This window comes from Chinchilla lanigera, unplaced genomic scaffold, assembly GCF_000276665.1.
Source record: "Chinchilla lanigera isolate Chin_1 unplaced genomic scaffold, ChiLan1.0 scaffold00126, whole genome shotgun sequence".
Lineage (NCBI taxonomy): Eukaryota > Metazoa > Chordata > Mammalia > Rodentia > Chinchillidae > Chinchilla > Chinchilla lanigera.
The window spans coordinates 2,767,087-2,784,392 of NW_004955527.1; the positions used below are offsets into that span (position 1 = coordinate 2,767,087).

General features: G+C 50.0%; 1 protein-coding gene across 1 annotated transcript in view; it reads right to left on the reverse strand.

Annotated features, from left to right (window-relative positions):
- Fhad1 (forkhead-associated (FHA) phosphopeptide binding domain 1) overlaps positions 1-17,306 on the reverse strand; it is a gene marked incomplete in the record, with an annotated part of 122,506 nt that overhangs the window by 10,457 nt on the left and 94,743 nt on the right. The window contains 7 exon segments of the mRNA XM_013507414.1: positions 3,639-3,804; positions 4,343-4,563; positions 5,031-5,120; positions 8,510-8,637; positions 9,263-9,392; positions 15,820-15,952; positions 16,910-17,069. Coding sequence (XP_013362868.1) covers positions 3,639-3,804; positions 4,343-4,563; positions 5,031-5,120; positions 8,510-8,637; positions 9,263-9,392; positions 15,820-15,952; positions 16,910-17,069 — 1,028 coding nt within the window.

Genomic DNA, 17,306 nt, shown 5'->3' on the forward strand with positions numbered 1-17,306 from the left:
TTTTTTTTGTCTTTTTGAGACAGGGTCTCACTATGCAGTTCAGGCTGGCCTTGAGCTCACTTCGTAGCCCCGGCTGGTCTCGAACTTGTAAGGATCCTCCTGCCTCAGCCTCCCGAGTGCTGGGATTACAGACCTGCGCCAGCACGCCCGGCCCCTCTAACACCGTGTTGACAACAATGCTTAGTGCACACCTGTGCCCCCAGGAGGAGCACCTCGTGGGCACTGGTGAATGGAGGAGGGGAGGAGTGGGGGTGCCCCAGACAGCAGGCCTGGGAGGATAGGTCCGGGTGGGAACCCTGTTCCTACACCCGAGTAGTCCTCTCTCAGCCTCAGTTTCTCCTGCCCTGGCCCCCCAGGCTGAAGTGGGAGAAGTGGGAGCTTGCGGGGCAGGTGCAGCCAGTGGGTCCCCGGCTCCATGTTCTCCGAGGCAGACCCACAGCACCACGGTGACTGCGGCTCCTGTCCAGTGCCCCCACCCCGCGAAGTCCATGAACTTGCAAGGTCCCAGCTTTAGCTCTTCTGGGGACGCTGACACAGGTTTAACTGGGCCGTTTCAGATCTCACTCTATGGAAGGTTCTAGCGCCAAACCAGCTGGCACAGCCCCTGCATTGTGTACGAGTGAGGGAGCCCATGAATAATGCATGTGACACTGATTATGTAAATCCTCAGGTTTTCTTACATTTCCAGCCAGCACACCACAACGGGCTTTTTGGGGCCTTTGTTATCCTGTTTCATGGTTTGGTGTCTCTGCTTGGGGGCCTGGGCTGCCAAGCCCCAGAAAGCACCTCAGGAAGAAGTGGGCTCCCCAGAGGGCGCACCAAAGGACAAGTGAGACTTTGGTGCCACTGCAGCTCCCCCAACAGGACTCACGGCGAAAAGACCCTGTCCTCTGCCTGAGGCAGCCCTGAGACACACGCGTGCTGAGGCCTGTGATGTTTAATTCAGAGCTGCACGACTGAAAGGCCACGTCTGGGCCTCCCCCAACTCCCCGCAGGCTAGGTGCTTTCACTCTGGGGCTGCACTAGGGAGCCTGCTGTCTGGAGGTCTGCAGGGTGGGGCTGGGCTGGGCTGGGCTGCTGCGGGAGCTCACCCGAGAGTGCTTTCTGGATGGGGAGCTCCGTTCTATGGGGGTCTGGCTTCCTCAGAGATTGGGCAGGTGACACATGCACAGCTATACAAATATGCACAAACACAGTCACACATGTGAAATATGCATACAACCATACATGTGAAAACACACAGCCACACACATGGAAACATGCACACATACAGCCACACACATGCAAATATGTATACATACTGTTACACATGCAAACATGGACACATAGTAACACACATCCAAACATGCACATGCATAGTCACACGTGCAAACATGAATACACACAGTCACACACATCCATATATGCAATCACACACATGTACACAGCCATACATATGCAAACACACAGAAGCACACATGCATACAGCCACATATGTGCAAACATACACAGTCACATACATGCAAACATGCACACACAGCCATACATAAACATGAATATATAACACCCATGCAAACATGTACACATACAGTTACACACCTGCTGACACACACATATAGTCACTGCTACGACTTGTGTCTAGATGTCCCCCAAAGTCTCATGAAGTCATAGGTGAGGCTTTTTCAGAGGTGGCTGGATCTAGGGTGTGTGATGCCGGGATGCACCGTGATTCAAGGTCGCTAGGGGTGTGGGTGCTACCCACCATCAGTAACCTGGATAAGATGTAAGGGACAGAAGGATCTGTGGTCGCCCCTTGTTGCTTTGCTTCTTTCTGCCTGCCACGAACGGTTTCTCCTCTGCGATGCTACTCTGTCCTGGAGCCAGCAGATTATGGACTGAAACCTCTACAAATTATGAGATAAATAAACCTTTCCTCCTCTAACTTTGGGTGTCAGGTATTTTGTCTCAGCAATGAAAGAGAAAAATAACTAAGAGAGTCACACACACATAGACATGCACACATATAGAGTCACACATGAAAACACACACAGCCCCACACATGCAAACATTGATACAGCCACACATATAAACACACACCATCATACACATTCAAACATGCATACAGAGTTATGCACATGTAAACAGAGTCACATACATACAGATGTACACATGTGTCCGAACACACACGCCAGCAAACGCACACATCTCCAAAGTAAAAATAATCTAACAATTACAAGGGCGACTCTAGCAGCCAGCCCCGCAGACAGCACAGGGCTGGAGACATCTGGAGTCAGGCCCCGCCCCTACCTACCAGCTGCTGTGTGATCTCCGGCAAGTCTCTTTACTGTCGGAGGCTCACTTCCCTGTCTGTAAGGTAGGACTATTGCACCAGTCAGGCAGGGCCGGTAGCTGGATTAGTAAACCTGACCACTCCTGCAGAGGCTGGACACAGCTCTGGGTCCAGCTGTAGATAGTCATGAAGAGGTGGTGGCTGTGGTTGGTTATTGTCCTTGTTGGCCTGACCCCAGCCTTGAGATCTGCTCTACCTTAGGAAGAGTTAAAGCAAATGGAGTGCCTGATTCTACAGAAAAGTCATGGTTCTGGTGCTCAGCTGAGGGCTGGCCCAGAGCCATGCTTGTTGGAGTGCAGGAGTGGACGGATATAGGTACAACTGCAAAGGAGACAAAGAAGCCCCTCTGCTGACCAAGTTGCAGACACAGGCTTGCCAGGGAGCAGCTCAAACTGGTCGGGTGCTGGCCATGAGGGCCCAGCTGTGCAGGACTCTCTAGAGAGCCCATCTGCTGGCACTACACAATATGGGGAAGGGCGGTGTACACCCCCCAAATCCCAGGGGCTCCCCGGGTGTGCCCGAGACAGTGAAGGTGCACTTCACCACCTGAGACCAGCAGCTGCCAGGTCAGCCAGCCAGCGCAGGGTAGTGAGGGACACCGGCGCTGTTTAACCCTCTCACAACCCTGTGAGGCAGATGCTGATGGCTGCTGTTTACCACGCGGGGCAAGGCTCTGAGAGAACAGACTTGCACAAGGCCACACAATTAATAAGCGGAGGGATTTGAATCCAGGACTGACCCTTGTACCCTATGACAGATGGACACCACGATGAGGGAGCAGGGGACTTCTCTTGGCTGAACCACCTGCCCGAGTGTGGAATCTTGATTTCTCAAGCCAATGCCATTTGCAGCCCAGGCCTGGCAGCAGTGTCTCAAGCTCCGCCCATCCACCGGTCCGTTCATTGAGCTGCTGTCCATCTATCCATCCATCTATCCACCCACCAACCTGTCCTTCTGTCTGTCCTTCCATCCACCCATTTGCCAATTACTCATTAGGTGTCGACTATGTTTTGGGCACTCAGATGAGCGAACCCAAATCTCTGTTGTCAGAGAGCTTATTTGTCTATGCATTCTCAGCAGAATGATAAAAATATGAATAACTGCTACCATTTTAAAAATACAGATGAGCACTGAGTCTCAGAGAGGTTCAGAAATCTGCCTAAGGCCGCACAGTAAGTAGTTAGAGCCCTGCTCTAAACCTAGCTCTGTCTACTGTTAAGCTCTTCTGCAGCTCTCATTTGCATCAGAAAGTGCGCTGCCCGCCTGGACCCTCCCGGGACCTCCGCTGGTCCAGAGCAGCTGCGCCTACCTTCTGCTGCCTGGCGGCTCTGTTGAGCCTCTTCTCCTGCTGCAGCTGCTGCTCCGTGCGCTCCAGGGCCTCCTTCAGCAGCGCCTTCTCCTCGGCCTCCTTGTAGATGTCGTCCTCCAGTTTGGCCACCTGTGACTGGTACATCTGAACGGACACTTTGCTCTGCCTGGGTGCATGGAGAGATGGAGTCCCTTTTCCCCTCAGCATCCCCATCTGTCCACGTCCCATCCGTGGCTTCTGCAAGTACTTCCATGGGGGACGCACTGGGAGCTTCCTTACAAGGGGTGCCTGGGACAAGGATTTGTGGTGGTGCAGAGGGCAGAACACAGCTCGGGAACTAGACGTGGTCGCGTTGAGGGGCCCAGGATGTGCTATCAGCCCCGCTTGCGGTGGTGGTGGGACCTGTGACTCTTGGGAAAGTGATGGGACCATCAAAGCCACATTAGTGATGGGACCATCAAAGCCACATCCAGGATGATAACAGGTTCTGCACATTCAGAACACGCGGAGAGGGGGAGCAGAGCACTGCAATCGCTGTGTTCTCACAGACAGACTCACCCCATTGGGCCTAGTTGCTGTCTCCCCCAGTAGCTTAGTTATTCCACACCCAGGCTTTGCCCTCGCGTTCCAGCTCCAGGTGTCTGCCGCTGTCTCTGCTTAGCCAGGAGAGGGGGCCTGGCTTTCCAGGGGTTCCCAGGCCGTACCTGAGCTGCTCTATGTCCCGCTCGTAGCCCTGCAGAATCTCCTCTTTCCTCTGCAGCCGGCTCTTGAGCTGTGTGATCTTGTCAAACACCAGATCCAGGTCCCTCTGTCGCAGCTGGTTGATTCTCTCCCTGTCTTCGGGGGAGAGGTGCTTCATGGACACGTGGCCCGACATGTCCTTGATGTTCATGAGGCTCCCCAGCGTTCGGCTCATGTCCATGTACTGCAAGCACAGTGGTGAAGGGGATGGGAGTTGCCCCGGCCAGGGCGGGCTGCTTGAAGGCAGCTCACAGCTAATTCTGCTTCATTCATTGCCTACGACTGCAGAGAGCAAACAAGAGCTTTGGAAATGAGCGCAACTGGGCTGTTCATTTCCCCACATCCACTCGCACGAGTCTTTTTGAGAACCAGGGGGTAAATGACAGCAGATGTAAACACTCATTGTAACTACCCGGGGTTCTCCAGGAATCGGCTGTGCAATTTCTTTTCCTCTCTCTCTCTCTCTTTTCTTTTCTTTCTTTTTGGCTATGCAATTTCTGACCCATGCTGGTTAGTGGATGTGTCTGCAGTGTTAGTAGATCAATGAAATAGGTTACATGAGGTTATATTTAGTAAACTAGCCCATGGTTAACACTGACCGCAGGGAACCAGGCTTTGGGCAGGAGAGGGACAGATGCCCTGTGTACGTACCAGCTTTTCACTGAGCTCTAAGGCCTCGGCCACGTCTGCTCTCCCTGACTTCTCCATGGCAGAGAGGGACCCTGAGTTGGTAAAGCCATTCTGAGGTTGAAATAAAGAAGCAATCAGAACTCTCTCAGCGATCCATGATGAATTTCTGCAACCAAAAGCTAAAGCACTGTGGGATTACAGAGGAATAGTTCAATAGACTTGCTTGGTGTATTTTGGTTCCTGGCCACTCAGCCAGGATCCTTTGTCTACCTCTTTTTTTTCTAACTGGGTTCAAACGCTTCAGAGAATGGCCCTGCGATAATGTGTAGTTTGTCTCCTTTGATCACTGTCTGTCTTCCCTCCAGAGAAATGGTGCTCAGTAGGGCTGATTTTCATACCCTTCCCCTAGGACATTTACCAGTGTCTGGACATATTTTTGGATGTCACATCTGAGGATGGAGAGTGCTATGGCATCAAGTGGGCTGACGGCAAGGCTGCCACTAAACATCCCTCAGCCCCCAGGACAGATCCTCTTCCAAGCTGGGCAGGAATGATTTGGGCCTAGATCTCAACAGTGCTGAGGTCGTGGACCCTTCGCCTACATGACAAGCTCCACAGAGACAGGGCCAGTTCTGGCTTGTGTCTAGATGGCCCCCCCCAAAGCCTCATGTGGTCATAGGTGGGGCTGGAGCTGGAGTGTGTGATGCTGGGATGGATTCATGGGGCAATACTAGGCTCAGGGACACTAAGATTAAGGTTGTGAGGCTACCTGCCCTAAGTTGGCCGGATAAGCTATAAGGCATACAAAGAGCTGTGGTTGTCTCTTATTGCTTTACTACCCTCTGCCTGCCATGAACTGTTTCTCCTCTGCAATACCTGTTTGCCATCCACCCTGTGTTAGAGCCAGCTGAAGCCTCTACAAACTGTGAGCTAAATAAGCCTTTCCTCCCTTAACTTGTAGGTGTCAGGTATTTTGTCTCAGCAATGAGAAAAGTAACTAAGACAGGGACCGTGTTGCTGTCTCCTCACTACCCCACTGCTTGTGCCTGGTATGGCCACCTGGCACGGACAGACATGCTCACTGAATGAATGAATGAGTGAATGAATGAATAGTTACCTAGAAAACATTTCCTCTCGGGCTGGGGTGCAGCTCAGTGCAACAGTGCTTGCTTAGCATGCACATGGCCTTCAGTTCAATCCTCACCATGGCAAAAGCAAAAACAGACTAAAACCAAAACAAAACCAAAAAGCCCCAACCTTAAGAAAAATACCAAACACCCCTCTCCTTTTATTGGAGGAATCTTATTTTCATCAGAGGAAATGAGATCTTCACAAAGTGTGGGCAGATGTTCTTCAGGGGTTGGGGCCAGTGGGTGAGGCTCCACCTTTCCTGAGGTGACATGGGTGGCTGACAACTGTGGCTTGCCAGGAACCTCACCAGCACCAGCAGGCCACCATGTCACGCGGGAGTCTGGAGACCGCAAATGACAGCGGTAAGTCCCCTTGGAATCAAATTGGCTTTTCAGTGTGTGCCGTGAACGTAGAAACACCTGTGTCCACGGTGTCTGCTGGCACCCCTGAGTCCTCTGAGATTAGCAACAAAATACCCCAATTACAAAAATGTAGAAGCTTCTATGTGACTGAGATGGAGGTAAGGGTGGACATAATTTATCTCCGCCCAGAGTGGACATAGTTATCCAATCTGAGGAGTTTTGAGAGGACAATAAATGGAGCAAATGTGCTGAAGAAACAACCTGAAGAGCAGCTCGGTGTCTCCAGCCCCCTTGGCTGAGTCCTTGGCACCCCTTTCTGGGGCAAGCAGGGAATAAGAGGGCAGCTGGGAAGGACACAGCCCTGGCTCCACAGTCATCTTTGTGACCCTGAAGGGGGTATGTGACCTGCTGAAACCTTTGTTCTTCTCCTCTGTAAAGTGGGGATAATGACAATGACCATGATGCTGTTTAAATATGATAAGGCATAGGAAGGGCCTAGCTGAACACAGTAGGCATAAGTCTGCGTGGGCTCTTCTCCCACCTGCTCCAATCTTTGGATCTCAATTACCGCCGTCCGTGGAGGAGTGTGGGTTTTTAAAGAGAGTTGAAGGGGCTGAGGATTTAGCTCAGCGGCACAGTGCCTGTCTAGCAAGCACAAGATCATGAGTTCGATTCCCCGTACCGGAAAAAAAAAAAAGAGAGAGAGTTGGGTGGTTTCCTGCCATGCGGTGTCAGTGGTGGGATTAAGGGTTATCTTCAGGGTAAAGCTCTGTCTGGGAGGCTGGGTCAGGATATAAGCTCTAACTGGCCTCCTGCCTGGAGATCGTCCTCACATACCCGTGCTGGAAAATGAAGGTTTGCTTTTAACAAGAAATCCAGCTCATTTCCACAGACTTTCATCCTGGACTCTGGCAAATGTGCAGAGAAATTATTGGAGAGAATGTTGGCCTAGGCAGGCTGGCTTTGGTATTTCTTCTAGAAGCCTGTGTGCTTTAGGTCCAGCTACGAGCCAGGCATGCCCTTAACCCCAGAACTCTGGGAAACAGAAGAAGGAGAACCTCGAAGTTAAGCCCAGCCTGGCAATTTAGCAACTTAGGAAAACCTCATACCAAAATTAAAAAGGCTGGGGTTAAAGCTTACTGTGTAGGGTTAGGACTCAATCTCTAGTAATAAAAAATAAAATAAATAAAATAAAATAAAATAAAATGTAGATCCAGCAGCTGTGCTAGGCATCCACTCTGTGGATGCTGTCCATTGTCATGTATATCAAATGCCAAAACATCCACTGAGGGTACAACTTCACAATCAAACGACTTCCAACAAATCTGGCAAATAAAATCTGTGCCCCTTTAGGAAGGGAAGCTTTCCTTGAATAATACTCTTTTAATAATAATAATAATAGCAGCAGCAGCATTTATTAAGTGTGTGCTATGAGTCAGGCACTGGGCTAAGACCTTTACACAATTATCTCTAATATCTCTGTCATCATGTTACGACTGGCCAATGGAGTCCCAGAAAGATTAAGACCTTTGCCTGAGCTGAGGCCGCACGGCTTTCAGGCTGGAACTTACACACAGGTGTCCAAAGGTCCCTTTGGGCTCTAGAATTTGTGTCCTCTTAATTGTGGCCCCCCGCTGCTAATTTCTACTTGCTCATGTTTTCCTGTTTACAGTAAGGGGCGAACCTTAGCTATGGCATAATGTTGTAAATTAGCTGGCTGAACATTTTCTGTGGAATGTATCCCCTGCTGTGAAGATGCAGCCACCATGCTTTAGGGACTGTTCTGACCCAGTGTCCAGGTCACACCGCACCATGCTGTGCAGAGAGAGGGCCAGCCCTCCACGCAAACTTCTGGTACCTCTCCAGCTGCAGGTTCAGACCTCAGCCCCCGGGGAGGACCTGACCCAAACCGCTGATGCCCGATAAGCTGGGGCACATGGTTTGAGTTGTCTTAATGCCGCCCTCTTCGTGTCCCACACACCGCAGAGACAAATTTTCTTTGCTTACCGCTTGGATCTCTATTCTTGAGAGAGCTGGAAAATTGGGTTTTGTGTCCAATAACATTTTGGGGACATTTTTTTCCATTTTGAGAGTCTTTAATTCTAGAAGTGATTCATTCAGGTGGTCCTTAGGCTCTATAAAAGAAATCATTTAGACTCAGAAAGAAGTTATTTTATGTGATAATTGTAGCTACGATTTATGGGACACTTAACTGCAGGCCTATTTTAATCCTCACGGCCTCCCTGGGCAGATGGGGAAACTGAGGCCTAGGGAGATTCAGTGACTTGTCCTAAGCCACACAGCTAATGAGGCTGAGGCCACACAGGTGTTGGTGCAGAGGCCTTGAGGGTGAGCTGGCCTAGGCTGTCCAACCACTGAAACAAGGATGGGATTGGAACCAGGCTTCTGGGCCTCAGTCCAGTGTCCCCTGGCCCAGGGAGCTCCCAAACCCCTCTGAATGGGGGACTCTATGGGGCTCCTAACACTGACCCTTTGGCTGTGTTAGCCCATGACAGAGCTCCCACAGGGGCACAATGACATAAGAAAAAGGAGGCCAACAGGAGTGTTGCAGGATGTCCCGTTTATTTCATATCAAGCTCTGTGCTTGGCTGTGAGTCTTTCTGTGTCTCACAGCGTCCTTCTGATTATGAGGTAGCGGGGTGGAGGGAATGGAGGGGAGCAGTCCTGGTCAATTAGCCAGTCCCCAGAATGTGCCCCAGGCTCTGAGCCCCTCACTGGGACAGGGAGGAGGGGACTTACTGCAAGAGTTGGCCTTCTCCAGCTCTTTGATTCGCATGCGGAGCTCTGACAAGGCCTTTCTCTGACGCTGGATGACTTCCTCATGCCGGTGCCCTTTGCATTTGGCCCCGAGGTCACTGAAGGATTGCTCCTGGGGACAGAGGGCGTGCAGACAGCAGCTTAACTAGGGACCCGAATATCTTATATTCACAGGAATGGGAAGAATTCCTGTAGGGCAGAAGCCTTGTCGTTTAGCGCTTCTGGAAAATATCTTCAGCGTTTTGGCAGAGAAGGGGTTTAAAATTTTCATCACAAATATCAAATCCTATCTAGGCAGATTTCTGGCTTTCCCACCTAATTAGCATCACTATAAATAAAAGATCCCTCTATATTCCTTCTCCTTGATTTATGTTTTTCTTCTAATATTCTTCGATGCCTGGGTTTCCACTTGTTATTTTTCTAGTCTTGTTTTTGGAACAATTGTAGCATGTTCTGCTTTCTAGGTGGTCATCATCATCATCATCATCATCATCACTATTCGCAGTGTTGGAGGCAGAATCCAGGGCCTAAGCATGTGCTACTGAGCTACAGCCCCAGCCCCAGCCCCAGAGCAGCATTTTTAGATGCGAACACACGGTGTTTTCTTTGAAACTGGTTATACGGATGGCTTCTCCTATTTGTGGGGGGATTTGATACACTGGCTCCTGGCTGGTCTGCAGAGCTTCTCTGGAGGCTCCCATGGCCTCTAGCGCTGTGTATCCCGCAAGACTTTCTGCAATGACGGAAATGTTCTGTACCTGCATCGGCCAGTACGGTAGGCGCTGGCCACAGGTGGACGGACCCTAAGAGACAGCTGGGGGCCACAGCTGTGTGTACTCAGGGCACAGGCCAGGAAGGTCTTCTTCATCTTTAAAGTCATTCGTCTTTTTAAGATTTAGAAGATCCTCTGGACTGTTCCAGCAAAAAAAGGTAACTAACTGCTTTATCTCCTTTTGTGCTTATTTGGAAATTTTAGTTATAGTGTTTAACAAGCATGGATTAATACAGTTGGAATTTTTTTCTTAGGAAAAATTCATAAGCTGACTTCACTTAATCCATTACCCTTTATTTTATTGAAATGTATAATTAACTGAAGAAAAGATTCTTCCTGGGAGTATGTTGTCATAACAGTAAAGAAATTGCCCTTCATTTACATTACTGTTTTATGTTGATCTGCCTATTTCTGTATATTTGTCACAACAGTGCTTGCACCCTATTTGGTGTACTGAGCAAATAAACTTTTCATTTTACACAAACAAACAAAAAGATTTGGAAGAAGGCAGCGTTCTGTCCTTCGGAAAAGCTCCCCTACACAAAACATCAGCCTATGCTTCTAGAGACTCCATAGAGCTGAAGCATCATTTTCTAGGGAAAGCCATTCACTCACTCACTCATTCACTCACTCATTCATTCACTCATTCACTCACTCATTCATTCACTCATTCACTCACTCATTCATTCACACACTCATTCATTCACTCACTCATTCACTCACTCACTCATTCATTCCTTTACTCATTCACCACTCACCTATTCATTCACCCATTCACTCACTCATTCACTCACTCATTCACTCACCCATTCACTCACCCATTCACTCACTCACCCATTCACTCACTCACCCATTCACTCACTCACCCATTCACTCACTCACCCATTCAGTCATCATTCATTCATTCCACATAGATCTTTTTGAGGACCTCTAAATGCCAAACCTTAATCTGGGCTCTGGGGACTCAGCAGTGACTAAAACTGGCAGCCTCCCCGCTCACCATCATGGATTTCGTATCCCATTGTGGGGAGAAAGATGCTGGTGACGAGAGGTGGGGAAAATCCACGGTGGGCAGTGATAAGTGCCCCATGGGTAAGTGGGGGCAGGGAGGGAGGGACTGCTGGGGAGGTTATCAGTTGTAGATGAGCGGCCCTAACCCTCAGGAGGCTGGTGGGAAAGGGAAGAAGCTGACAATCTGGTTCTCGTATAACTATTTTTAAAGCAGCAATTTTGGTTCACTTCATGCTATTGATATAGATATGAAAGATAACATATATAGCATCAAGTGAACCGAACTTATTTTAAAAAATTATATAGAGGGCTGGGGATTTAGCTCAGCGGCACAGTGCCTGCCTAGCAAGCATAACGTCATGAGTTCAATTCCTGGTACTGGAAAAAAAAACAAATGAAAATTATATAGAGATCTCGCCTGTCTACCATCTATCTATTTCCTTATCTAGATATGAGTATGTCCATCCATCATCTGCCCATCACCCACCTATCTGACCCTGTCTGTCTGTCTGTCTCGCCTATGGACTGCACATCTGGCACTGTTCTGGGCAGCAGGGGGAGGCTGGGAACCTCAGAGCAGCCCTGCGGCCGCGGAGTCCCTTCCTGGGGCAGACAGGTGAGGGCGGACGGCACTTGCTCCCTCTCGGGCTGGAGTGCTGAGCTGCTCCTCATGCGTCCAGGCTCACTGCAGGCCTCTATGACAGTAGCCCCAGTCCTGGGCTTCTTTTGGGTCTTGGGCTCCTTTAAGGGGCTGGGCAGTGCCGTGTGAGCCCCTCCTGCCACTTTCTCCCTCGCTTCCGCACCCCCACCGGACATTCTGCTCCCTGCTAACTGGTTTCTGTCTCTCCCCTCCCAGGACACTGGCTCCATGGTGACTGGTATTCCTGAGGCTGAGCATAATAGGTGCTCCACACATACGAAGCTGGGATGCCCTGAGGTCAGGCGGGTGCCACGAAGAGCTTGCCCCAGCTTCTGACTGGACCCCGGAGGTGAGAGGGGGTCACTCGGCCCGCCGCGGGGTCTTGCTTGTGCTGCGACCCTGGCTCCAGCCTGTACCAGACCGCACACTGGTGCCCTTCCCAGGCCCGGTTCCCCACTGCCCGGCTCACTGACGGTAGGCTGTGTTTCCATGCAGCACTCTCTGTCTCTCTGCATAAGGAGGGCAGGAGGCTCTGAACCTGGGGGATGGAGAGGGGGACGACACACAGCAGCCAGGAGACTCAGTGACTCCGCTGAAGCATAAGCCGGGACCACGTGACCCTCCTCACAGCTCCTCTGGGAACTTGCTTATTTAGGGGTAGAGATTCTTTCTCATACAACTCGGAAGGCCTCTGACCCACTCTGGCTTAGAAAGCAGGAAGTGGCCTGGTGATGACAGTCATTCCAAGAAAGAACAAATACTCTTTCCTTTTATCTTGCAGTTTCCCTCCCCCATCCTCCTGAAGGAATCCAGCCTCATAATAGAAACTGAAAATGACAGGGGTTCCGGCCCCACAGTCCTGTCCTATAAACGTGTGCAGAGCCTGGAGGAGTTCGATGAGGGCAGAGACCCATGCAGATTTCCCCATCCGGGTCTGGCATACGGCAAGTGCTTAATAGTTACTGAACATGTGAAGGAATGTGCGCCAGGATTCCAACACGAGTGACTCATGCACCCTCCCCCAGAGAGCTGCTGGGCCACCAAGACCTGATACAGGCTTCATCCCCAGTTGCCCTGGCAACAGGAGCCACTCCTTCCAGAGTGCTCTGGACAGCAATCAGGGCCAGGGACAGCTGGCCGGACCTCGGGCGCTTTCATCCAGGCTGCCCACGGCCTGGCTCACTGCTGCCTGGCACGGAAACATCTCTGCTGACACATTTGGCCCTGTTTCCAAGTAGAGTCCAGGGCCTCTTACCGGAATGCCTGCTTTCTGGTTTCATAAAGCCAAGGGGACAGGATATCCTGGACTCCAGGAAGCTGGGACCTCGAGGAACCCCTACACCCCACAATCAGCCTATTCACAGCAGCAGGCACAGGGACACTGTGAGTGCCAGTGCAGAGGACTGCCTGATGCAGGCTGCGGTCACTCTAAGACACACTCCCCGCTGGGTACATGACTGGGACTCCTGGGCTGCAAAGGATTCTGGGCAGGCACACACAGAGAGAGACAAGAGTCATGGGGCATTCATTGCGTGGCTCTTTGGGAAGGCCATCTGGGCCTATGAAGCAATTTAGGAAGTCCTTCGGACCCAGCAATTTCACATCTAGCAAAGCACACCATCTACAGCACTGTGCTGGAGAAACAGCCTAAGTGTCCATCACCTGGGGACCAGCTGGATAAAGGGGGACAAGAGGAATGCTACATGGCCACTTAAAAAAACAAGGCAACAGGGTACAAAATCAACATCAATAAAATCAATAAATTTCCTCTACATCGACAATGAACCAGCTGGGAAAGAAATCAGGAAAATAATTCCATTCATGGTCACTTGTCTTCCCCAAACAAAACAAAGCAACAGAAACAATGACATAAAACCCAAACCGGAGGAATCATCTTAACCAAGGAGGTAAAAGACCACTACAATAAAAATCACAGAACACTGAAGAAAGAAACTGAAAAAGAAACCAGGAGATAGAAAGCCCTCCCACCTTCATAGATCAGCAGAATTAATATCGGTAAAGTGGCCATTTTGCAAAAAGTGTTCTACAGATTCAATGACATCTTCATCAAAATTCCAATGACAGCTGTCTAGGAAAAACAATCTTAAAGTTCATATGGAAGCACAAGAGACACAGAATAGCCAAAGCACTTCCAAACGCAAAGAGCAAGGCTGGAGATATCACAATACCCGATTTCAAATTATATTACAAAGCCACTGTACCAACAACAAAAAACTGCATGGTACTGGCACAAAATAGACACCTAGACCAATGGAACAGAACAGAAGACATGGAAACAAACTCACGCAACCACAACCATCTGATTCCAGACAGAGGAGCCAAAAATACAAGCTGAAGAAAGACAGGCTCTTTCACAAATGGTGCTGGGGACCCTGGGGACCCTGTATGCACAAGCCTGAAACAAGACATCTCTCACTCTGTACAAAAGTCAAATCAAAATGGTTCAAGGGCCTAGGTATAAAATAAGAAATGTTGAAAGAAGAAGAAACTTTGAGGTTGAAGAAAACATAGTGGAAATGTTTGGGGTCACAGACACTGGCAAAGACTTCCTGAATAGGATTCTAATGGCACAGGGACTAATAGGGAGAATCAGCAAATGTGAACACATCTAATTAAAGCTTCTGCACAGCAAGGGAAACAACTACCAGAGGACAGAGACAATCTACGGAATGGGAGAAAACTTTTGCCATCTGGTTCTCTGACACGATTAACACTTAGAGGATTAACACTTAGAATAAAGACCTCAAAAAGAAGAGAAATAGCCCAGTTCTTAAATGGGCAAACAAATTGAATAGACAGTTTTCAAAAGAAGTACAAATAGCCAATAAGTACATGGAAAAAGTGCTCAACATTTTTAAAACCATTAGGGAAATGTAAATCAAAACTCCCTGAGATCCTATCTTACCCAGTCAGAATGGCTGATATCAAGAATGCCAAAAACACAATGGTGGAGATTCGGGGAGAAAAGAACCCTTCTCCGCTGCTGGTGGGAATGTAAATTTGTACAGTCACTGTGGAGATCAGCATGGAGGCTCTTCATAAAACTAAAAAGACAGCTGCCATATGACCCAGCTATACCACTCCCTGGTATATACCTGGAACAATTAAAGTCAGCACATGACAGGGATGCCTGCATACTCATGTTTCCTTCGGCACAGTTCACAACAGCCTAGGAGCCCATCAACAGATGAATGGGTAAGGAAGTGTGGCATATGTACACAATGGAGTCTGTCAAGAATGAAATCACTTCACTGGTAGAAAAATGGATGGAACTAGGGCACTCACATTAAGTGAAATAAGCCAGGCTCAGAAAGACAAGTACAAGTTTTCCTTAATGTTAGGAATCTAGAAGAAAACCCCCCAAACAAAACAAAAGATGGAATAAAAACAGAAGGGGCATTACTATTAGGCAAAAGAAAAGGGACAAGGGGAAGGAGAGAGGGTCTCAAGGGGGACAGTGGGGGGATGGATGCATATGTATAAAAATAGCACACTGAAACACAGTATTTTATAAAATCAATAGGCACTAATAAAAATGTTCAAAAGAATGAGGTAGAACTTTATCCATGTACTTGAAAAGATGACTATTATATGAAAATAAGCAAAATGCAGAATATCCGTGGTTTGATACTGCTAGTGGAAAATTATTTACTAAATCAATATATGAATGTACAGGCATGTGTGTTTGTTCATACATGTATATAAATAAAATCTACTTCACCACCCCGTGAAGTGAGGACTGTCAATGCTCTCAGATGAGGGAACTGGCACAGAGTGACCTCACTAGGGCACAAAGCTGGTGAGTGGATGGGCTGGGATTTGAACCTGGGAGGCTGGGTTGGAGCCTGAGCTGAGAGGGCACTCATATGGCAGCCTCTGTGAGCGAAGATCCCAGGGAACCTGCTTCCTGCTGTTGAAGGTGTAACCTCTGGAAGCTGCAACTGGGGAGGCAGGAGTTTGTGTTTCATTTTATCCATTGCAAATAGGCAAGCAGTACTTGGAACTTAGAATAAAAATATTTTCAAAAGAAAATAAAGCCACCATTGGGTCCTTGGTATTGGGTCCTTCGGGAGCCCAGGGTTGGAGGGGCCTCACCTCTTGGCTGCTTGAGGAAACATCCAGGTGGACTGGGTCTATCTGCACCGAGATGTCACACTTCTGGGTGGGAGTCCTCAGCTTATGCTCCTTCTCCGAGCTCAGATGGTGCTTGTGTTTCTCTTGGTAAGTCCTAGGGCAGAGAGGGGGCGTCACCGCGCAGCAGCCTGGTATGCGGTTCAAGTCTTTTTGTGTCCTTGGCAGACCAGGAAATGAACTCTATTTTGCCAAGTGCCTGAGCTCCTTGGGACCCCACGTTTCCCACCCCCAGGTTTCTAGGGATTCTAGCGTCAGGGGACTCACAGGGTCGTGGCCGCACACCTTTCCTTGCCCCCTACCCTGGGTCGGTGCACACCTGAGGCGTTGCTGGGACACGCACTGCACGTCTGCCACATGTAACACCTTCTGCTGTCACCCTCACCTCCTGAGCTGGACAAGCACAGAGCGCACACGAATTTGCCCAAAACCTGGCAGCCAGGATCCGGACCCTGTTCCTTTACCTGTGTGGCCCTGCCCTGACCAGGAGGTGCAGCAGGATGCCACAGGAGACTCGCAAAACACTGATTTCCTTCAATATTTTTTGGGAAAAACACTACTCGTATTAAATACGGATGGAAGTGGAGACCCGTTTTGTAGTAAGACCCATCTATGGGGCAGTGACGGTATTTTGTATTTATCTGAAGCTGACACCTCTGGTTTACTCATTTGCTCAATGAATACTAAGTTCCCTCTTGCGCCAGGTACAGCGTGAACGCCGCGAAGTCAACAGTGGGCAAGGTCTCTAGAGACCTGGGCCCTGGGCAGGCAGACAGGTGCACAGGGCCCGGAGCCTCGCAGGCTGGGCATCGCGGGAGCGCCTGGCTGTGTTTGGTGAGGGTGAGTGGGGGAGGAGGGTCGCTGGAGGAGGTGGCGTGTACGCTGAGACCCGTCATCAGGGTAGCAGGCAGGGATGTTCGTCTGAGAAACAGAACTAAGCACAGCTCAGGTCTGGTGAGGCTGGGAAGCAATAAAACACACCATTCATTTACTCGTGGCAAGCGGCGTTTACTGAGCCCTCCCTGGCCGTTCCGGGCCCCCGGGGCTCCCCCACCTAAGAGCTTCCTTGCAGGCCTTCAGCTCCTTGTCCTTTCTCTCCGCTTGGCTGCTCATCTGTGCCATTTTCGCCTTGAGCGCGTTCAGCTCGCCGTTCTGCTGCTCGACCAGGGCCACCTGCCGCTCCAGCTCTACCTTTTGCTTCTCGTTCAGCTCCCCTGGGGGCCACGGGGAAGCCGGTTGGTGAAGGGTGTCCGACCTTGGATCTCTGCTAGGGCCACAGCTGATCCGCCTGGCACACGAGGAGCCCGAGAGGGGCTGTGCCCCGGGATCCTCAGGGCCTTCACTACTGCCCAGGAGCTCTGTGTGCTCCTGCGCCATGACAGCAATGGCATACTGCCTTACGCTCTGTTCCCCTGCCTCACCCCAGTGGATGCCGTCAGGGCCTCACTGAT